This window comes from Pleuronectes platessa, chromosome 24 (assembly GCF_947347685.1).
Source record: "Pleuronectes platessa chromosome 24, fPlePla1.1, whole genome shotgun sequence".
Classification (NCBI taxonomy): Eukaryota; Metazoa; Chordata; class Actinopteri; order Pleuronectiformes; family Pleuronectidae; genus Pleuronectes; species Pleuronectes platessa.
In genome coordinates this window covers 1,593,818-1,616,881 of record NC_070649.1, presented here as the reverse complement: position 1 = coordinate 1,616,881, position 23,064 = coordinate 1,593,818, and the positions used below count along the sequence as shown (strand labels likewise).

The following is a 23,064-nucleotide window of genomic DNA, read 5'->3' as shown; positions in this document are numbered from 1 at the left end:
GACATGAAAGGAATGACTCGAGCCTGAGTGAGGGGAGGACACTGGATTTATGGATCTCATCAAATTACGACTTTATTCTTGAAATCTCGTAATAAGTTGATTGATTAGGTAGAAATAATAAAAACCTGCAGTTGTTTTTGGTTTTAAATTAAGACTAAAACCTTCTCCACTCGCAGCTTCTTTCTATTGAATATGAATCATATGTATTCATGACTTCCTGTGTGACTCCACTGTGGCTCCTCCTCTCCATTCTGCTGCAGCTCTAGGCCCTGAGGTCGTCTCCAGAGCTCTGGGCCCTCGGACTTTTCTAGCGTCAAATAAAAACCGTCCTTCTGAGACTCAGCGATGTTTCCTCCAGTTGTGTGTCGAGTGTGTCTCATCTCCCGCCTCTGGCTCGGTCAGGTCGGATTTCTATCACGCCGCTCTGTGGAGGAACCGGGTCGCTCTGCCTCTGCAATGCACCAGCTCTCTCCTCATCTATCTGCTCATCTATACGTGCCTCTATCGATTGGCTCGTCGTGACTCCTCTGGATTTAAATCATCTCCATCACACGTGTGTATCCTTGCACCGCCCGCCCTGCAGTTTCACTTCCCATAATCCCCTTGGCTCATATCAGCACAGTGCCCCCCCTCGTCGTCATCATCCTCCTCATCTGGTTTCACAGCCTCTCATCTTAACATGTCAGATCCCATCGGACGGTGGGAGTTTAAATCCCATCGGGATTGTTCCAGGGGAGCCCACGTGTCGATGCCTTGATTAAAATAGATTTCCAGCCATATAGCGTTTGTTATGACTCAGGTCCGGTGTTCTGTCCTGTAGATAATCCTCAGACTCTGGCTCTGCATTACATAATCGAGCCAAGATGGCGGCGCAAGATGGTGGCACGAGGGTCCGGGGATATTCTGGCCTCATTTGTGGAGATTCGTCATTAGTAAAAAAATGTTTATGCTTGTCTGACCTGAATAAAATGTTTGACAACCGACAATAAAACCAAAGTGGGGTCAAAACCAAAGGTTTGAAATAGTCATCAATTTAAAATAATAATCAGAGTTAGAGAAAACAAGGGAAATGATTGTTTTTGGTGGAACTTGTGTGTTTGTTTTGATTTCATATTTAAGGTTAGATATGATCTACAAAAGGACGTCTAGAATAAAACTCTCCTCTCCTCTCAGGCCTGCGTCTCCAGACTCATTAACTCAAACAGGAACTAAGTGATCTGCAGCATCAAGCGTCCGGACGCGAACGTTTCAACTTCATCACTTCTCTTAAAATATTCTTTCACAACTTTTATTAGACCCATTTTTTGTTCCTTGTTTCCGTGTCCACAGGAAATCTGAGTTAATATTTCATCCGTCGCCGTTCAGAAGACAGATTGTCGGACTGATCTGGGAGAAGCAGGATCCCACTGGGACTGAAGTGTCTCCTCATCAATGTGTAATGCCCCCCCCCCCCCCCTCCTCCTTTGTGTGACAAACTAAACTAGAAAACTGAACTCGCTGCACATTGTATCCTGCATCTTGTTTTGTGTTTTGCACGCTCACAGAGAAAGAACCCGGCGTTTGAGCCCAGAGGAGCTGGACCCAGAAAGTTCCTTCACCGAACGGAAGTGTATTCATCATGGGTTTTAGCCTGGGGGGGGGCGGAGTGTGTCCATTAACGGCTGCATTGACCACATCAGTGGAGCAGGGTCAGGCCATGTTTTCCATTAGGAGCACGGAGCTGCTTTGTGTGGAGCGGCTCTCGAGTCGTGGACCGAGGCTTTCAGAGCTTTCATTGTGCCTGAGACACGGGAGTGCTGCGGTGACGCCTCCGGGGAAACACTCCGACACAAAGGAGACGAGGGAGACGTTATGAAACGACCTCTTTCTGATTCATGGAGTTATTTATGTTCCAGGACAGATTTCAGTCTCTGTGGTTATTACTGTTATTCCACTCATTTCCTGCACAGAACTAAGAATCTATGTGAATATTGATAATTATGAATATTAAGAGAACTTAAAGGTATTTTTAACCTTTTACATTAAAGGCAAAGTTGTTTTTTCTATGAGTTGTTCACCTTGAACTTCACCTTGGACTGAAATATCTCATTTGGAGGGAGAGCTGTGATATTCATGATTCCCAGAGGATGAACTGGGCAATAAAACTAATATAATTTTAAGAAAAGGTATATTGTTGATGCATTGTGTAAGAACATGTGGTTTCTGTTGTGAATCAAAACGACAGCGCTGATACAGAAGAGCAGCTGCCAAATAAATCCCATCACTTTACAGATTTAAGCACGAACAGATTAACTGAAGATAAAAGTTAGAAATTTATTGACATTTTAAACAAAAGTCAAACTTGTTGGCTGTCCTGTCTCATCTCTTATTTGTGCGTCTGTTACTTCTAATCATTTCTGTTCGTCACTTATCTGTTGAATATGGAATAATGAGCAGCAGCAGCAGGTTTGTGCCCAAAGTGTTGAATCTAAATGTCAGAGGAGACACTGGTGAAGGTTAATGAACAAGAATCTACATCTAATATGAGGAATTATATTGCTGAAAACATGTTGATGCTCTTTACAGGGCGCGTGGGATGCAAACCAAGATTTCCTTCTCATTAGGGGATGTGTTATTCTGACTGAACATCGAGAGGAAGTTGTAAATATAATTTTTAACAGCACAGAGGGTTAAATCCATCGTTGACATCCGGCCCCAGAGTAAGAATTTAAATTTTCTGTGCTCATAGTCAAGTGAATTTTTAATGGCTCTTAATCACACGCGCAGCCTCGGGCTTTGTAAAAGATAAAAATAGAAACGTGAGCAGGAAAAAAATAATCCAACAATAAATCGACTTAACAAAAGAGAAGCAAGAAAAACACAAGTTGTCATATATAAACAGGTTTTTACCACAAGTCGCTTGAGTAAAGAGGGAATAACGGATTAAAGAACTATTCTAAATCACCAATTTCATAAAATACTCAAACAATCAACACAGAAACGTCTCAAATATGTAACTGAATGAAATATGACATATGATTTTATTCCCTGGTTGTGACTCTAACCAGCAGTTTGGGCTTCATTGGGATCCCGAAGGTGGAATTTACATTTGTAGCTTAACCTTGGAAGCGGATGCCTCTGGGATTTGGGAGCAGGAGCTGGAACATTCTCCAACATGATCTCCTCACGCACACCACTCAAACCAGTTCAAACCACTGGGTTTAAACTGTGTGTTGGGACTGACACCCTGGGAGCCGACTGGCCGCGCTCCAGCTTCCTGACGATCAGAGGCTGCACGCACTCACACGTGGAAAACCGACATCGATTGCAGAGGGAGGGTGGCCGGAATAGCTCACAGCCAAAATGAACACTCTTCTATTTGCCTGACCCGCTGTTAAATGCTTTGTTTTTTATCCCCTTGCATTCATATAGAAATCTTACTCATCTAATATTTGATGCGTCTGGAGATCTTTCTAGATGATGATATGAAAACCTAGAGGTCCCCTCACCCCTTCACCACCAGGGCCCCCTCCATGGCTATTATTTTGAAAAGTAAATCTTCCTTGCTGCTCTGTGGGGTCGACGCACCCCCCCCCCTCATCAACAATCAGAGCGATTGACCCTCACTGTGAAATCCCTCACTCTCTCCTTCACGCCCTTCTGCCTCCATTAGGGCCCCGGCACCCTGATTGGAGACATGGGTGGCTATGAGGACAAACTCTGTATGAGGCGGGGTTGTAATCAGTGCTGTTGGGGGGGTGGGGGGGGGGTGGGGGGGGACCAGCCTGGGTTCATCACCTTGCTGGAGGGCATGAGCAGGCAGGCAGGGGGGGGGGGGGGGGTAGTCAACTTATAGGGGCCATGGGAGCTGCCCCAGCCCCTAGTTTGCCAATAATCTGCCTTCTCCGTGCTAAATTCCCAGACTGCACCTCTTCTCTGCTGATCAGGAGCCCCCCCCACCACAACCTCACCTGTGAGGACTTTGACCTTTGACCTGAAGGAGGACATCATTAAACAGGCCTGAGCGACGACTACTGATTCAGTTTTCAGGCTTTTCCCTTTAAACGAGGATCAAATGCTGTCAATTCATATTTCGAGCATTATCTATGAATTCAGTTCTCTGTCGCCCTCCGAGCCACGAGTCACATAACTTCACAGATTAAATCTCAAAGCTCTGAATGCATTGAGCTCTAATGAAGATCTGACAATTACACGTTATGTAAACTTAGTTTTTTTTTTTAATCCGGGGCTCCCACCACTCCTGGTTTTGGAGTTTTGAAGATGTCGCTCAGATATGAAACAGATTCTATTTTGACGTGACCCTCAGGTTTACACCAGACTCTAATTTCCTCTTCATTTCAATGTGGAGCAGATTTAATGCTCTATTTGTAGTTCATCCCACGGGCCATTTAACAGTCGGGTGGGTGGGTAGAGGCATGGTCACCATTTTGTGTTGCATAGGTGCAAACATCATGGAAGCCTCAAACACAAAGCCCATATGAACATCTTCCATTTCAGGACGGAGACTGGGTTTTGATCTGAGAGCATCTGTGCAGAATGAACACAATCGACAATGAGGTGAAACACTTCATTGTGTGCGTTGCCCCTAATCCACACAGCATCACCCCACTGTGTGCTTTCCCCTGGCAGCTCCCTTCAACATGCTGCTGCTGTCGAACCCTAATAATGTCAGATTAAAGCTCTGCACTGCCCATCTGACGTGAGGGCTGGATTTGAGCTGGATTGGAAAATCTGGATGTGAAGCCACCAAAGCTTTGTAATTCAGCACACACACACTCGCACACGGACGCACAAACACACACAGAAGCAGATTAAAAAAGCAGAGAGGATGGAGAGGATATGCATGTCACAGTGTGTGTGTTTGTGCACAGCTGTGTGTGTTGTTGTGTGTTTGGTTTAACTTCTCTGAGACGCACCGAGCCCCCGGGAGAAAAGTTCCTGAACTGACCCGAGAGCGTCCGTCACCACGAACACATCCACCTGCACCTCGGTGAGGTTCTGACAGAAGTCCGTCATCACTCGCACTTGAAGAAGAGTCACTTTCGTGTTTGTTGTCATCAACACAAGGACGAGAGCGGGGGGGGGGGGGGGGGGTGCACGACCCCTCCCCTGGTACACGAGTGCCCCGGAGGCTACAGTTCTGATCCAGGCCACCTCGTCCCCAGACATGCCCCCTCGATGCCCGTGTGCCTCAGTGGGCATGCCTCCCTTTTGTTGCAGTGGCGGGGGAAGAGTGGGGGAGGCGGCCGATGGGGGGGGGTGGTGGGCGATGGTCCCCCAGATTACCCCTCATCATACGGCCTATTTACACTTGACACCAAACAGTACGGCATCGCACCCCATCAGCATCGAACCTGCGCCCACTGAGGACGCCAGAGCGTTTTTCGTTTGCTCTTATAATTTCAACGAGCGTCACGTGTTCCCGTGGTCGCTCATGTGACCCGGCGGCTCGGACCAATAGGGCGGCAGCGTTTGTCCTGGGCAGAGCAAAAGGAAGAGGGGTAAAAAAATCATTTGCTCCGTGCGATTTTTAATCCTGCGTCGCTGAAAGTGGTCATCGTCGGATCGTCCTGTGACTCATTGAAGGTAAACTCATCTTTTTCTGGCTCTTACGAAGAATCATTTGGAAAAACACGTAGAATCTCTTTCTAGAATTAAAAACACTGAAATGCAGATTTTTTTATTATTTTTTAAATTTAAATTGACAAACTGACTCTTGTGTTCAAACGCCTCAAAACTCGTAGCAGCTCAACGGCGAGTCGGGAAAACGACATCAATAATTAATTAACTCGCGAACTTCGCCGCAGTCAAGAATGATCCCGACCCTCCTAACGAGCCGTGACGCCACTTATTGACTCGTTATCTAATTCGGTTATTCGAAGGAGATCAAGTTAACATTTTTCGGAAGTTACCCTCCGCATGCCGTCACCTAATTGGGACGCGGCAAGGAAGGATTTCCCCCCCGCTCCCTAGAGAATAGTCAATTTTCCGGTCAGTCGATTTAGCTGTTCTCGGGTCTGTTGATTGTCATTGTTTGCGTGGTCATTGTCCCCGGTGGTGATTAAGCTCCAGGACGGTTCATTGTTGCCGAATTAGCACCGATGAGAAGTGGCCGAGCTGCAGCTTGGACACGTTCAACGCTCCCGAGCTGCACCGAGCGATTTCACTGTGGGAATGAGAACGTGAATTTAAAAACCAGTTCCTCCCGATGGTCATTACTCCAATTACCATCACGCTGATATTAGCACTGCTGATGACCTGATTCTCAAAAGATGTCATTCGTCGTTAGCTCTAAAGCGCAAACGCCGTTTTTTGACTTGTTCACGCAGACAATGAACTCCTTTGTTCGGGTAAAACATCAAGAATCATCAGTGAAAGTGTTGTTTGCATTTAAACGTGTGATTCTATAAATAGAGCAACGAGGGGAAAACGGTGAGAAAACGTTTTTTTTAACGGAAGCGATTCTCCGAAGCCGCAGAAAGAAGCGAGGACGCGTCTCGGTTTCTCGTGACCGCTCGATGAGACGCTGCCCCGTGTGGAAGCCATGACTTTGTGACAAGCAGTGATCTCACATTACAAATTGTGGCAAATCTAAAATGGCCGACTTAACGCTGGGCTCTTAGCGCCGCGTTCACAGCACAACATGGTGTGCCTGCGCCCCCCCCACACCCCCACGGTTTGGACGACGTGCACTCCTCTGTGAGCGTGCACGTCTCTGCGAGGTACTTTTAAAGCCACTTGGTGAGAGTTGTCCCCTCGTGTCGGCCCCCCCCCCGCTCGTCTCCTCCTCTGATTCGACGGCTCGTGGTGAAGACGTGGCGGCCGCGGCTCTGATTGTGATCGGGGGCTGAGCCGTCAGGACGCTGGGCGGCTGATGTGGCCTGACAGCTCTTCAGAGCTCTGTCGTGGCGGCGCATAGGAAGGCCGATAGGGAGGCCGCCCCCCCCCCCCCCCACTCCGCCGCACCACGTACAAACAAAAGCCAGACGAGACGAGAGCTGCTCATATACCAGTGAACTGAGGGAGGAAACTCCATTTCCTCTACGTGATCTGCCGACAGTTTCTATATCTGACAGGAGCCATTATTCATCACCCTCCCCGCACCCCCCACCCCCCCGACCCTGCTCCTCCTGTATCTTCCCCCAGTCACAAACTTTGTCCACCAGAGGTGTCTAAAAAGTGCCAAAAGGTCCTGGAAGCGTGCAGGACTCATCCATGCAGAAGAGATCCTGTGGAAACATATGGATCATCCAGGTCACCCTCTGTGCTCCACCCCCCCCCCCCCCCCCCCCCCCCCGCTGCCCTACATGCACGCTCACAAACATGCACCGCAGGCCGGGCGAGGATTGACTGCGTTACAACTATTCACCATTAATATAAACCTGATACATTAATGGGGATGTTTTCATTGGTTCAGAGTTATTCAACGGCTGAGAAACAGAGAGGACGATTAAAAAATTGCCATAACGGAAGATTTACAGAAAACAGAGTATGAAGAGATTGATCCCTTTCTTTAAATGGAGGTTGTTTGATCCTTCACCTTGAAACCGACCTTGTCTTTCTTTTTATTTATGGAAAACAGGACATGAACGTGCACTGAGGCAGAAATAATAGACGGAGGGAGAAATAAAAACAAATATAACTCAACTGAAAGTGCAAAGACTCAGACGCCTCCTTCCTAAACATCTCAAATTCAAATGAAATTATTTGGGATTTGGCAAATCCGGCAAAATCTGCAGCAGGATGGAAAACCAGGAAACTTTTAGAGGTTCAGTTTGAGAGGACTGGTATTTGTGAGTCTGTGCTCATCACACTAACACTTGCAGACGTTACACACATTGTGACCAAATCGTTTCACTACATTCTCCGACACGTGTTAAAAAATCCGTGCATTAAACTTTCTCACAGCAATAAATTAATAATGATGTCAACATTTCCCTCAAACTACTGAGATGCTTCATTTCTCTGCCACATTAAAAGCTCTTCAGTGAAGCTCTGGTCTCAAACCTCTGCAGCTTCCGCTCTGCTTGTCGGTGATGGAGGATTTTATATCAAAACGTCATAATGACATATCTGTAGATATGTGGATTAGGACAAACAGATGACAGCAGCTTTGGCTCAGATTAGACGTGCCAGACGTCCATTTAATGATTTTCTTTACATGATTTCACGTCTCTCTCTCTCTCTCCCTCTTTTCCTTTTCTATCCGGGTGATGGTTGCACGACAACAGTGTGATTGTGATCACTGGTTTTCAACACATGCAACCTGCAGGAAACACTCCATTAGTCGTGTATTACATAATGTCATATTCCTTTCATTTGACGATTTCTTTTTGGGCTTAGGTCTAGAATTGTCATGTTTTCTGCTGGATTAATGGATTCTATTAATTCTTTTAAGCTTTACATTTGTTTTTGCTTCTCAAAATCATCTAAATTTACCCACATGAGTGAAGAAATCACTGATCATCAGAATAAAATATCCAACATTTGTAGTTCTGGTGCAACTTGAGCAGTAAATGCTTTTATGAATGTGATTTATTTAAATAATAATACATAAATCACACACAAGGGGACTTAATCCATAATTTTCTACATTTCTTTCATTTTTGTACCAGCATGTGAAGTGATTTGTCAATTAAAAACACATTAAACTGAATTAATAAAGCAGAAATTATTAGATCCTGCTTTTAAACCTGCTGTAGGAGCATCATCCTCTTCTTTTTATATTACCCGCTGTTTTTCTCGATTTCAAACCCTTTCAGGACTCGAGCGACAGAGCGATGTGGACCATGTGGGGGGGGGGGGGGAGTTCAGGGCCGAGTCAACAGAGAGGGAAGCCCACCTCTACATGCACACGGCTGTAATGAGCCACCTCGGCCTCCTTCCAGTCAGAGTTAAGACTTAGAAGAAGATAAAAACATTAAATTCAGTAGAAATGCCTTTAGACACTGATCTGTGCTCGTGTTTGAAGTTGTGTTCTTCCACGTGTGTCGTTCAGCTGCACTTAAATCATCTTTTCCCTCCATTTGTCCAGATGTGTTTTCCCATCATGTCCACACCGGTGCTTCTGCACAACAGCAGCATCGTCTCATTGTTAGCTGCACACAAAGAGGGACGAGGGCACAAAAAGGGAAGAGACCTCGAGTTCTTCAAGAGCAATGCACGAGTCTTTTACTGTGGCGAGCGCCGAGCAGACGCAGGGAGAGATGGGAGGCGGGGGGCGGGGGGGGGAGGTGGGGGAGCCATTTTGTGCACTGCGTTGTCCAGCCGAGCGTAAAGCGTGATTAATTCAATAGCCGCCATAGAGGAGGAGGCTAGCAGCTCTGCAACGCCGAGCGTGACCCACTTTCCCCGTCAGATGTCATGAAAAATTCCCTGCGATCTCTCTCTCTCTCTGCGTTTCTCGTTCGCCCCCATCGCCAACTTCCTGCCTGATTAGCAGAGAGACAATCAGGAGGAAACCACAGAGGTCGATGCGTCTGAAACCGCCAGTACAACTGGACACAGGGCGGGAGAATATAGATTTTTGTTTTATAAATTCAGACCCTAAAAAAAATAAAAACTGCTGGAAGGTTTTCGCCCATTGGGGCAAATGAGTCACGGGGCTTTGACCTAATTCTATTCTGCTACAGGATGTATGAGCAGGAGTCGTGTCCAGGAGGACAACTCTTCAGAACGCAGCTCTTAACGCTGACCTCCTTCGTCTCCGAGGTCCAACTCGTCTCTGTTGACCTAAATCCACACAGCAGCATCCCAGAGTCTTAATCACGGCAAAGCAAGGCTCCTTAAGGATGAATATACAGATTTAAAGGGCCGTTTATTATCGTGCATGAGCGGAGAAAGAGCGCATTAAATATAAAATGTAGTCCGGGATCGTATAAAACTAAATCCTAGCTCTAACGTCACTTCTTTAAGAAGTTCGTTGCCCCCTGAAACCTCACTGGGTCGTCTTGACAGAGGATGAATCCGGTGCCATCCATCATCAGCGTCAGCTCCAATCCCATCCTCAGTCCCCCCCCCCCCCCCCCCGCACCGCTGGCCTGGGTCTTAAACCCGGATTAAGGCTTTTTATGTAATCTGGTCTCCTCTGGGAGATTGGAGAGACAGCTGGCAGCAGAATCCCTGTCCTCTTCTGTCGAACCTCCGCTGGCCTCCCACCAGCGTGCATGCAGCGTAGATTAGAGCCGGGCCGATTTCTGGGGCCAGATATTATTTGTTTTTTAACATATGTGCGGGTCCAGTTGGAAAAACATAAACACCTGATCAGCTCAGCGTGAACTGGAGCTTTAAACTGGTCAAATGAACGAATCAGAAACTGTTTTAATAATCAGTCGAAGTTCATTTCACACCTTTTAAACTCTCCTTGCTTCATGTGCAGGTTTAAATTCTTTCAGAATTAAATCAGATGAAAGTTAGACTCATTTAAAAAAAGTATAAAGCGACAAACTTTCTTTAACAAGTGACTAAACTACGTCTCAGGATGTTGAAGTGATTTTGTCCGTCAAGTTTTTAGAGTTGAAACTGTTTCTCTTAAAGTAAATATCTTATATCAATACTCTTATCGATCATAAATAAATAAAACTACCAATTGCACAGGGGAGGATATAAATTAAAATTTTCTCTCCACATTTGATCTTTCAGGGGCTTATTTACTTATCTATACCAAACATCTTTCAAACTGCTGGTTCAAGAGAAATCTGCATTTTATCATTTATGTGTAATATTTATTATATATGCTTTAAATCTGCATATTTAAAAATCTAATCCTCATTTTTGTCATCACCAGGAACCACTGACTAAATCAGGGTAAAAAACAGGCAAAGAAATAAACATTTATTATGTATAAATAATAAAAAAATGTACCAGATTAACGTGACTGCTCCTCATGTTAATATTCCACACCCACGCTCAGGGACTCAGATTACAGACTGGAGCGCCCTCTAGTGGTCTCTACGCGGCGCTGCCTGACTCATCCCTTCACCTGTCAGTTTGAGGAGCTGCGGCTGAAACGAGTTGGATATGAATAAATATAACTCGACAGCAGAGACATATGCTGACCTACATTTGAATGGCATGGGAACAAAGCTTTTATCTGTATGTTCCCACAACAGCAATAGATGTGTGACACCATTATTCTATTAAATGTAATATTTAATCTATTCAACAATCCTCTATGCTACCCTGCAATTTCACATATATGTTAATTTAATTCTGTTTTAATCCGGCAGGTGACCGATTGGCTGACTCCACCATCCCACTCGCGTTGGCCCTTGAACCTCTCTCACGTGACCACGCCCCTTATTCCTTCACATCCAATCCCAACATGGAGCCCATTAAGGTCCAATCAGAGGGTGGACTGAATGTGACCCTCACCATCCGGCTGCTGATGCACGGAAAGGTAATAAAAACACACATCTTAAATTCACCTTCCTTCTCTTTAACTGTCTATACTTATCTGTCAAAAGAAAGCTGCTGGTTTCTAAAGCTCCCTGTGGCTGAAACTCACCTGACCATGTTGTGTTTGTGTTGTGTTTGTGCAGGAGGTTGGAAGCATCATAGGAAAGGTATTTATCCCCCACACGACAAACAGACCCTGTTAACCATCATCTGCCCCTGGAGGACACACACCAAGCAACTCAATGTGGTTTCTTTTCTTTCAGAAAGGAGAAACGGTGAAGAAAATGCGTGAAGACGTGAGTTTAACATTCCTCTAAATATTCTACTAATAAATATAATACTCATCACAGCTCTGGGTGGTTGATCGTTTATCTTTTGTGTGTTTGTTCTGCAGAGCGGAGCCCGTATCAACATCTCAGAGGGAAACTGCCCTGAGCGGATAGTCACCATCACCGGGCCCACAGACGCCATCTTCAAGGCCTTTGCCATGATCGCCTACAAGTTTGAGGAGGTAGAACGTGTTTTCACACAACATTGATTTAACTACGAGGATATTACAAGTATAAATCCTGCATTTTAGTATTTTATCTGCAGGAAAAAGACGATTTCAACCTGTAACAAAGGAAGAATCTCAAAGAGCGTCTCGTGTGTTTTGTGCAAAAATCCGATCTCACCTAGATGCCACCAGAGCTGTGCTTCAGCAGGATTTCTGACTCACACCCAAATGGAATACAAAGCAGGCTTGGCTTTGTTATGTAGGACAGAAATGTGCTGATCTAACCTTGCAGCACTTTTTGAACGAGGGCCAGTTCTGTGTTTTGATTCGTCTCAGCCCGACTGAGCCAAAGTGTTGAGACACTACACACAGACCTGAGCCGGGGGGGAGAGCGTGCGGGCCACAGAGGCTCAGAGCTCAGAAGAGTGGACTCAGAAATATTCAAACAGTATTTCCATTCAGCTATTTAAAGGAAGTTTTTGAATTCTCTATATCTGATGAAACCTGTGTCTCCCTTCAGGATATAATCAATTCCATGAGCAACAGTCCAGCCACCAGTAAACCACCAGTAACCCTGAGGCTCGTGGTCCCAGCCAGCCAGTGCGGCTCCCTCATCGGGAAGGGAGGCTCCAAAATCAAAGAAATGAGAGAGGTACAGAATAAAGAAGCTTATCTCCATGTCCCTACTGGAGCAGGATCAATAAAAACGTGATCTGATATATCTGTGTTTGATTCCGTCTCACCTCCAGTCCACAGGGGCTCAGGTACAGGTTGCAGGGGACATGCTCCCCAACTCCACCGAGCGGGCGGTCACCATCTCCGGGGCCCCCGAGGCCATCATCCAGTGTGTCAAACAGATCTGTGTGGTGATGCTGGAGGTACAGAATGGAGGGGGGGTGCATGAACAAGGGAACAGTATTAATAGTGATTACATTAGAAGATATATTGTCTGATATACTAACTGTCCTCATAAAGCTGTTATCTTTATAGTGAGGATATTATATTGTTATCATATTACAAAGAGAAGAAATGCATTGAACAGCTGTATGAGATAATAACGGGGTTCAGATTATGAAAATCTTAATGATTATATTTAAATAATTTAAACTAATGTGTCCAAACCTGTCCTGTAGTAAAATGTGTTTTTATCTAATATGATTTCACTTCTAATGCATTTGTTTAATTGTATGTATTTTTGCCAATCATTACTTGTGACACATTCCTTCATCAGACACGTAAACACACACAGAGGAAGTTATTGTTTGTCAATAAGAGGAAATATCAGCTCGTGCCTTTGATCTTTTTGGGTGAAGTGTTATTCAGAACTAGAACGACTCAGTAGAGACATTTCTCAGTTAAAGGTGTTTGGCTCTAATGTTTTATTTGGAACCACATGGACACTAAGCGTCTTCAAGATCAATGAATTATTCTCTATTTAATTGATAAAGAAAGTGATTAAGAGATTCCTGGATACCGGCCCCGGGTTGGAAGTCTTTTAAAGAATCTCTTCACGGGCTGAAAACACAACCCCCCCGGTGGACATAATAAAAGAAGCTGAAGAATCTGATGATTTGCCTCAGATCTGTGGAGGACGCATCATGGCTGCTGCTCTCTGTGGTAGGCTTAGTGCCAGAGAACCTCGGCCGACTCTGACTCTGAATAAGACTCACCCAGCAGATCAATACAGCCGGTGCTGACTCAGCTGTTTTTAACTCTGGAGCTTTCCCTCCAAACTGAATCCACTCACTCGCAGACACGTGTCTCCCTCAGGATAACGCTTCTGATCTCTGGGCTGCACGCTCTCTAGTTGTCTCTCTTCTTCTCGCACCATTAATTTGAACTATCTGCGCAGCCAGTTCTCCATTGGGCCGTCACGATGGCACCCACCGTGGATACTAGGAGATGTGTGACCTGAGCGTAAGTCTCTAGAATGTGGAACCCCCGATATCTCAGAATCAGTGTGTTGACTCATCATTATCCAGTTGAAAGTGGTGCTCCAGGTGAACCTGCGTTTAGTCCTGCACTGATATGGAGTCGGCATGCACACACACGGTGAAGAGCACTTCTGTTGGCCGTCTTCCCCGAGGCACCGTCCCTCTGGTCTCACTTAATGCAACGTCTCACTCTCTCTCTCTCTCTCTCTGTTCCCTCCCTTCTTTCTCTCTGGCTCTAACACTCTCTCCACGTCTCACTCCTTCTCTTACCCTCCTCTGCTCTCCTCAGTCCCCACCGAAAGGTGCCACCATCCCCTACCGCCCCAAGCCTGCCTCCACCCCTGTCATTTTTTCAGGTGGCCAGGTAAGAGCAGACCCGCTGGGGGCGTCCACTGCCAACCTCAGCCTCTTACTGCAGCACCAGCCACTGCCTGTTAGTGTCACACCAGGTTTTACTCACTTCTCCCCCCTTTCCTCACTCCCCACTGCCCCCCCCCCAGGAGCATGAACCCATCACTGTGTTTACTGTGCCCCTCACTGTCGCCCCCCCCCAGCCATTCACAGCAGAACTGAGATAAAACACAAGGAGGGAGAAATGGAAACTTGGCCGACTTACCTTTTAATTATGAGAAGAGGTGGAAGATGCTCGTGATCTCCATGTTAAACCTAAACAGACAAAAACAGCCTAATGTCAGTTTTAATAAATACTGCAGGAACATTTATCACTTTTATTAGTTTGTTCAACCTTCATCACGCACACAGTTTGTATTGTAAACCCACCTGGCTTTAATAAATCTTATCTGATAGATTAATTACTTCAGCTCTATATTTCAGTTGTATCTCCATTAAATCGCTGATTGTCAATTTTTCTTATTCAATTTTATTATTTCACATGTTCTCTGCCACTAAAACAATTGAATTTGATGTGATCAATGAAGTTAAAACAATTTAAACTATAATAGACTAAATCCAAATTGTCTAAAAACACTATAAACTGATCAATTAAAGTTATACACACTTACATAGAGTGTGGGTAGAAACAACACGGTAGTTGGGTTGTGTTAAAATCACAGAACCACACACAGAGCGCAGAGAAACGGAAGTAAACATGAGCAGAGAGCCGGCCACTGATTGGCTGTTTGAGTACAGGTGAGTGAACCAGGTGCGCTGCAACAATACTCAGTAGAGACATCTAGCGGCCTGGATGTTAATTACAGGCGACAGGAGAAACAGGAACAAGGCTTTTGATGTTTTTTGCAGATTATTATTAAAATGATCGCTGAATGATTAATCAATTAATGAACTAGCTGCTTCAGATCCTAATAAATCAGCTGCTTTCATTTATATTAACCCTCAATTAACAACGTTCCTCTTATTCTTGGAGCAGTAAATAAAAAATCGTAAACGTAATAGATAACCTGATAATAAACTAATTGATTATATAAATTGACATGAGATTTGGCTCAGTTGTGATGTCTGTGGCCTCGATGAAGCACACCCCCCCCCGGACAGGTCAGATCACATGACTCCCCCTCCTCCCCCTCCCCCTCACTCCCCCACTGTCAGTGTGTCTCGTATTGATTTAGTTCAACTGGATCTGATTGATGAATAGAAGTTGATGAATTTATTGAAATGTGTAAAAATATAGTGTAAATAAAGAGTTCTAGAAATGTCATTAATTTAAAGATTTTCTCAAATTACATTTAGTTTTTTTGGCTTATTTCTTATCGTTTTTTGTATTTAACGTGTTTAATTAAAAGTCAGTATTTTAGTACTTGTCCTGATGAGATAAGAACGTGACACTAACTTCTTCTTCTGGTGTTTACAGGCTTATACCATTCAAGGACAGTACGCCATCCCTCATCCTGACGTGAGTGCTAACCCCACGGGGCAGTCCACTCTGCAAACTTCTCTCTCTCTCTGAGTTGCAGGCTCTTCTTACTCGCTCTCCACCCTTATTAATATTAATTGTTAATATTAATACCTCTTTATTTTTTCTGACATGTGAATCCTCTATCTTCTAAGCTTTCTGACTCTTGCCCTCTTCTGGGCACTGAACCTCAAAGGGCTTGGCCTGGTGGCGGCTGCTTTCAAGGGACTTTGCTGGAAATAGGAACTTTATCACAACAACACTTTTAATTGTTTATCTTTTAATATCAGAACCAGAAGACAAACAATGAAAGAACTGAAGAAATCGATTTAACAAGCTGCTTCTGTGGTGGTTGCATCTCACAGATTTTACTAACTGGACAAAAAACGACTTTAATCCAAGTGTAAGTCTACAAAGATACTTTGATTCCAAAAGTATATATGTTTTGGAATAATCAGGAATATGGTTCATGCACAGTCAATTTCAATAGCTATTAATTAATCAGTTTAAATATGGAGGCCTCTGGTTCTACAATGGGACGATTGATGGAAGGCTTAACAGTAACTAAGGTGGGCGGGGCTTGTGGGACACTCTTCTCCAGCATCATCCCAGCATCAGGCCAAGTCCCTCATGAGCTTCTCCTCTTCTTCTCTCTCTCTTTCTTTCTCTCTCTCTCTCTCTCTCCGTCCTTCACCTGTCTGTGTTGTTACTTCTCCTCAGAATCCTCTTTTTACTCTTGTAGCATTTCGGACAGAGCTGTGTGTGCGTGTGTGTGTGTGTGGCAGCGTGTGCGTGAGTGTGTTTTTTAACGATGACCTCATAGCACTGCTGTCCTCCTCCTCCCCCCCTCAGCAGTTGAGCAAGCTCCACCAGTTGGCTATGCAGCAAACCCCCTTTAACCCCCTCGGACAGACCACCCCTGCCTTCCCCGGTACGTACCCACCTACACGACCACCCTTTTCTACCAAAGCTCCTTCTCTCGTTTTTACCTGTAGAGACAAACACAATCTCTTCCTCCTTTTCTTCTCTCTCTCTTCTTTTCCTGTCTCTGTCCTTTCTCTTTCTTCTTCTTCTTCTTGTCGTTCTCCTCCTGACGGTCTCTGTGGTGCACTGCCATTGACATGGCCTGCTGGTGGTCTGCTCGTGTTGATGTTGAGGGTTCTTCTGTTCTTTGCTTTGCTTTTCCCCGGAGCATCCTTTTTTCTTTCAACGACTCAATAGCCTCAGAGTGTTGTTGCTTCTTTTCATCCAGAGTAGAATTCACATTGTCAGGTGACAGTTATTTTATACAGTGAGTGAATGTAGGCTCTGCTCAGGGCTGAGCCGGAGCTGCCGGTTTAATAGACAGCGAATGAAAAGCCTCCAGGAGCTTCATCATTGTTATTCACTCCCTAAATGTGCCAAACTCTATTTCCTTCCCTCCTCTCTTCCCTGTCTGATTCCTGTCTGACCCCAGCAGCAGGTATGGATGCCAGTAACCAGGCCAGTACTCATGAACTCACCATTCCCAATGATGTGAGTACATTTGTCATCACGTGCACAATATCCGCCTCTGACTGCGATAAGGGTTTTGTTTGGATTCTTTCAATTTGCTGAGATTTACAGAGATTCTACACATTTACATGAGAATGCAAAAAATGATAAGAAAGGTACAAACGAGCATAAAGTCTTAATTAAAGATGTCAAATAGCAGAGAAGAATATTTTGAGATTGCAAGAACGATAGCAACAAAAGTCAATATTTAGAAGAATCAGCAAATGTGTCCTCGTACCAGAAAATGAAGAAGTTACAACACTTCCACAATGTCTAAAAAATCCACAAACACAACGTGACAGCAGATCAGCTTCTGAGATTCTTTCTCCACAGCAGAGATGTAGCACAGCCAAAGGCAGTGGCCTGTGTAAAGCGAATGTCCTAAATAGAAAAGGACTTGTTGGACCCGAGTAAAGTTAAACACAGAGAAGCTGAGGACAACTGGTCACTGCTCACATGTTAGCATCTATGTCCGCCTCGTGCTCTGGCCATCCTAAGTCCAACCCCCGTTTTCTTCCCAGCTAATAGGCTGCATAATCGGACGCCAGGGAACCAAAATCAACGAGATCCGTCAGATGTCTGGGGCGCAGATCAAAATTGCTAACGCCATGGAAGGGTCATCGGAGCGCCAGATCACCATCACAGGGTCCCCCGCCAACATCAGCCTGGCCCAGTACCTCATCAACGCAAGGTCGGCACTCAGGGCACCGGGGGTTAGAGTCTGGTCCTGTAGAGACGAGGGCTAGAGCTCGAACTCTCCAGGTTGAGGTTCTGAGTCTTTACCTGCTGTGGTTCGATTACTGAATCTTCTCCTGCTTCATTATCCTCCTGTAGGTTCAGAGACGTGGCGGCCATGTGGAACGACCCATCTTCCATGACCACATCCTGAGACCCCTGACTGGCTCCTCCGTTTGGCCCCTTCCAACGACCGACCACCGCAGACAACCCTGATGCTGCCCTCCGGACTCTGGCTCTGGCTCCCCGAAAAAAAAGACCCGACCACCTTCCCCGCCCTGGTTCAAAGTTGTTTATACATCGGGGAGGGTTCGGTGCTCACTTATATTTCAGAGAGCCACATATTAAATCATAAAAAAAACTAAAAAAAAGAATTACAAAAAAGGAAATCTCTGTTGATTAGTATTTTGTTTTTTTTAGAGAACTGTTGAAGCATGTTGAATGTTTATTAGGAACAACTTGTGTTCATCTTTCTTTTCTTTCTTTTTCTATCTATTGCTTTACTTCTTTCTCTCTGTCAGTGCTGCGTCATAGAACATTTAAAAGTATCAGACGTGCTCGTAAAAAGATTGAACTTTTTTTTTGTAGAAAGGTAGATATTTGCATATTACAGCTGCTCAGTGATGCTATCGGCAGAGTGTGTGGTGGGATGTAGCCAAATTATCAAATTCTGATAATATATTTTGAAAAAAAACAACAATTGGATTGTTCTGCGTTTGTCCTAATTTGCATCTTTGTCTACTCACGATTCCAATCTCTACCCATGACTCTTTGCTGCATCACATGACCCTTTTAAGCCAATGGTATCACTCCTAGAGCCTCCCTTCTCGTGTTCATCTCCTATATTTACATTATTGCTTATATTGCATGTGTTCAGTGTCGTATCATTGTGTATTTGAGGAAGCCTGTTCAGTGTACACGTTCCTTCAGACGTTATTATTATATCTTTGTGTTCCCGATCTTTACCCCGAACTTTTTCAGCTTTTCTGTCCACTCACGTCGAGTCCTACTTCCTGCCCAGACGAGAAACTTTCCGCCATAGCCTCCTTCTATCAACACCGATTATTAGTACATAGATGCATGAATGGGAATTAGTGACTAATCAGTGGCGTAAACACTGACTGAAAATTTAAAAATGATTGTTTACTAACGTATTACTATACTGTATTTGTTTTGTACAAGGACTCTTGTGACTTAGCACATTAGTCGACTACGCGGCGCTCATGCAATAGACTATTCAACACTTTACTCTGGACTGCCTCTGATGTGGGAGGAATTAGTTGGACCTAAAAACCAAGTGTTGCGTCCAAACCTTTTCAGCTTCCTTCCCTTGTGCCGGCAGCTGTTCTCTAAGCTGCCTGCAAAACAAAAAGAAATAAGGATCTGGGTCCTCGTGGAAGCTTTCGAGGGAAAAGCCAAAAAACAAGGGAGCGAAGCCGAATCTCACGGCGAAGCAGCCCGAGCGTTTGGACGAAGCCGAGTGGTTTTTTTTGGGGCCAAAGGAATGTTCAGGGGTTCATTGGGGGGGGAACCCACGAGGTCTGGGCGGACGTGACCACTCAGTCTCTTTTTCACGATTGTTCATCTTGTCATGTTCTTTTCGTTGTCATGCGGTTGATTTGACGCTTTACGTTTTGAATGTCTTTTTATTGTCGCAACTGTGTCAGCAGCTTAATTGTTTTTCTTTAAAAAAGGACAGGTTGGATGACAATTTCCTGCTTCACTGGTTCTCAGCAGAACCAGCATGTGTTTATTTATGGTGTGGTGATGCACATATGACTTTTTGTTGATCATGAAACTTAAGCTAAGTTAGTTTTGGTGTAGTGTGGTTCATTTGAGAGGGAGGGGGGTGGGGGGGTGGAGTTCTTCAACCATCCCACGCGTGTTCTACTCATGACGATGCTCTAAATAATATTGGACGGCTTGACTCATCTCATTCACGAGCTTCAGCTGAGCTCAATTCAGCGTTGACGCGTATAAACAGCTGTTGAATGTTATTGTCGAATCACATTATCTACTGTCCCACAATGCAACATTCTTTCTTCACACACAACACTTCTTTTGTTTTAGTTCCAGGAGCCGACACTGAGCCCGAAGGAGAAGTTTGACATTTTGGGAGATTCAGATTTGGACGAAACAATTTCCGTTCCACACCCAGTCATGATTAGATATTTTAAAACTAACCGATCTCTTTTCGACTTCGCCTAAAAACAGGAATAGAAATTCGTCCAAAATGTCAAATTTGTCTTTCACGGCGCTGATGGCCTAAACGTGATCATGTAAATGGACCAAATGCTGTATCAGTATACTGAACGGTGCATAGTCAGCGATTATTCTGCAATAATTCTTACATTTCGATGTGAACTCAAATAGTAGTGCTAGCATTCATCATATTATGGATTTGTGTTTCTTTTTATGTTTGACTCGTCATAGCTTGTACTTCGATGGGAATGTTTGTCGAATCCAAAATCTTAAAATTAAGGGTTTTTTCTGGCAAACTTTTTAGCTTTGGAACCGTTCGCTGGAACCTGAGAGGGAGAAGTAAAGAACTTCCTCGAGGGAATCACGGCTTCTTTACAACTGTGACGGTGCATGTGAGAGTTTTGCTGAAAACGTGGATGATCATCAGCCGCTGACGGGTTTCACGGCACATGCATCCGGCAGATTCATCGTTGTATAATATGAACTGGATTGCTAACAGGAATATTGTAAGTGATGGCAATGTGATTTCAATAACATCAATATTCATGTGTTACTCAATGTTTGAAAAAAAACTGTATTTACATTTGTGTAGGCGAAACGCCCGAGTATACAAACCAACTGCAACTAATGCAATAATAGGGTGCAATGTGCAATTATTTATTCAGTTATTTAGTTATTAGCATAGATACATGGGAGCTGTGTAGCTTGCTGGGCTTTTATTTTATTTTTTTGTTTTATAACTTTCCATGTGGCAGCAACAGCAGGAAAAAAAGGAACGACTAGACATGTTGGTTTTGTTTCTCAGCTTTTTTTTGTGTGTTTTGCAGTTTTGGGGAAAAAAAGTGATAGAACTTTGTAACTATTTTCAATTGATTTATTTGCTATGTGCAGATCTATATTAGTTGTGAGTAATTACATAGGTATTAATTTCAAAGTGTTGGTAAGTATAAAAACAAATAAAGATTCATTTTTTCTTTCTGTGACTTGTTTTGCTCTGGTTTCTCTTTGCTTTGTCTCGATCTCTGCTCGTGAGACTTGAACTGAGAAAGTTGGGAGAATCAAGGAGGTGAAAAGTTCAGAGACAACACAGGATTGTTAGTGTTGTGTGGTAAAGTGTGTTGTTCTGCTCCCAGGTTGGTTCTAAAGCTGAAAACATCCTCAGGGAGAAAAGCTGGTGTATTTGACGGCGTCTGGCAGAGCGGAGGCAGAACACCGGTTTATCTGAACAGAACATTTACGGCTTAAAACAAAAGGCACAAGATGAGGCCTGTAAATCTATTGGTTTCTGGGTTCAGGGCAAGACTCGAGGGGAGTTTTTCCTAGAGAGACAATAAGCTGAGAAATGGTTATATGACTAGAATTCAGCGCAGAGCTTTGCAGAGTGTGTCAGAGTTTATTGGGCGGATGACTGATGGAGCAGGAAGTGAAGTTAAAGTTATAAAAAAACTAAATGTTCCTCAACGTGGAAACAAGTCTCCTCAATCTTTAACAGTAAAGAACCTATAACCCTAAACGATCATGGATCATGTTTCCATTCTTAATGACAACCCAGACGTTTCTGAGGCTCGACCTCAACCAAGAGGACGTCCACGCCGTGCACCAGTCTGTTCTCACCTCCATCAATTTACCCTCAATAACGGCTCAATGAGGATTTGTCCGACTGGGCTCGCACACAACATGGAGGCAGGGCTCTGTCCTTGTGCTGGCGTGGACTGAGAGTTGGAGCGGGTCCATGCTCTCACTCAGCTTCACCGTGAGCTGCAAACAGACAACCTTCTGTATAATGCAAAGGGCTGATGACGACCACGAGGGAGACGACGTGCAAATCCCCAAACGTTGCTGGAAATGTCTCCAAAGCAGCGAGTCACAGATGTTCTGACCTTCTTCCTTTTCCACTCAGAGCTTGTGAGTGAAAGCCTTCATGAGCAAGGTGACCTCTGGCTTCAGAGAGGTCAGTTTGAACTGTGGAGCGACTTTCAGAGGAGGACTTCACAAACTCGTCTGAGGTGAGAACCAGGACGAGGACGCAGAGGGGACAGACATTTTGAAAAGGATTAATCTGGTACATCGCTGAGTGTGACTTTTGAAAACTGTCAAATTAAAGCGAACGGAAATGCTGGACTGGTCAATTTAAAACAATTTAAACGTTTTAATATGCAACTTCGGCCACTAGGGGTCTCTCAATCAAAACAATAGCAAAAGACCTAGTTGATGACGGATCATGGGAGTTTACTGGATATTTAACATTCTTTAACTTAAGTGCTTTTTGATGAAAAGTTTTTTTTTGTTATAGTTTAATTTCCTTTCGTCTGCATCAAACGAACAGAGACAAGAATAAAGAGATGATTTAAATTAAATGTGCAAAGGTGGAGGAGTCGTCCTCAAACCTTCACAAGATGCTCAGATGTCATTTATAGAGGCAAGTGAGCATGAAATTTAAATTTAATACACCAGTGGGTGCAGTTATATAAAGAGGATGATAAGTAAACCACACAAAAGGTCACGGAAATTAATTCAAATACATTTTGAGTATGAAAAACGACGATTAAAGTTTGTGCTGAATGAGAGTTTGAGTCGGAGGTGAAGCTTCTCACAGGACTGGAGAGAGAGAGAGAGAGAGCAACGGGACTGTCTGCACACACACACACACACACACACTCACACACACACACACACACACACTCACACACACACACACACTCACACACACACACTCTGCTGCAGAGCTGCACTGACAGGACCTCATAAGCTGACGTTAAAGTGTTGGACTCCGGCTGCTTTCTCTCCGTTTCACCGGAGACGTGTGTTTATTTATTTGCAGAAGAATGAATTTCTTCTTCTTCTTCTTCTTCTTGTCTCTGCTCATTTATTCCTGGATGTCAAGAGGAACAGAAGAA

General features: G+C 44.4%; 1 protein-coding gene and 1 long non-coding RNA gene across 3 annotated transcripts; one reads left to right on the top strand and one right to left on the bottom strand.

Moving 5' to 3' along the window:
• Window positions 1–11,323: 11,323 nt before the first annotated feature.
• LOC128431010 (poly(rC)-binding protein 3) lies at window positions 11,324–18,119 on the top strand. Of its 2 annotated transcripts, none has more exons than XM_053417199.1 (12): window positions 11,324–11,398; window positions 11,541–11,564; window positions 11,661–11,693; window positions 11,792–11,908; window positions 12,414–12,545; window positions 12,643–12,771; window positions 14,117–14,191; window positions 15,656–15,697; window positions 16,550–16,628; window positions 17,160–17,212; window positions 17,752–17,921; window positions 18,065–18,119. In XM_053417199.1, exons 1-12 carry the CDS (start codon window positions 11,324–11,326, stop codon window positions 18,117–18,119), a joined length of 984 nt encoding a protein of 327 aa, XP_053273174.1. The 2 variants fall into 2 exon arrangements, with proteins under 2 accessions (XP_053273174.1, XP_053273173.1); XM_053417198.1 differs by having other exon boundaries at window positions 14,117–14,260; window positions 16,553–16,628.
• LOC128431012 (uncharacterized) lies at window positions 12,636–14,926 on the bottom strand. The gene is made up of 3 exons (XR_008334095.1): window positions 14,850–14,926; window positions 14,444–14,493; window positions 12,636–12,765 (listed from the first exon to the last, which is right to left on the bottom strand). It is a non-coding gene; the product is annotated as an uncharacterized LOC128431012 (long non-coding RNA).
• Window positions 18,120–23,064: the final 4,945 nt, after the last annotated feature.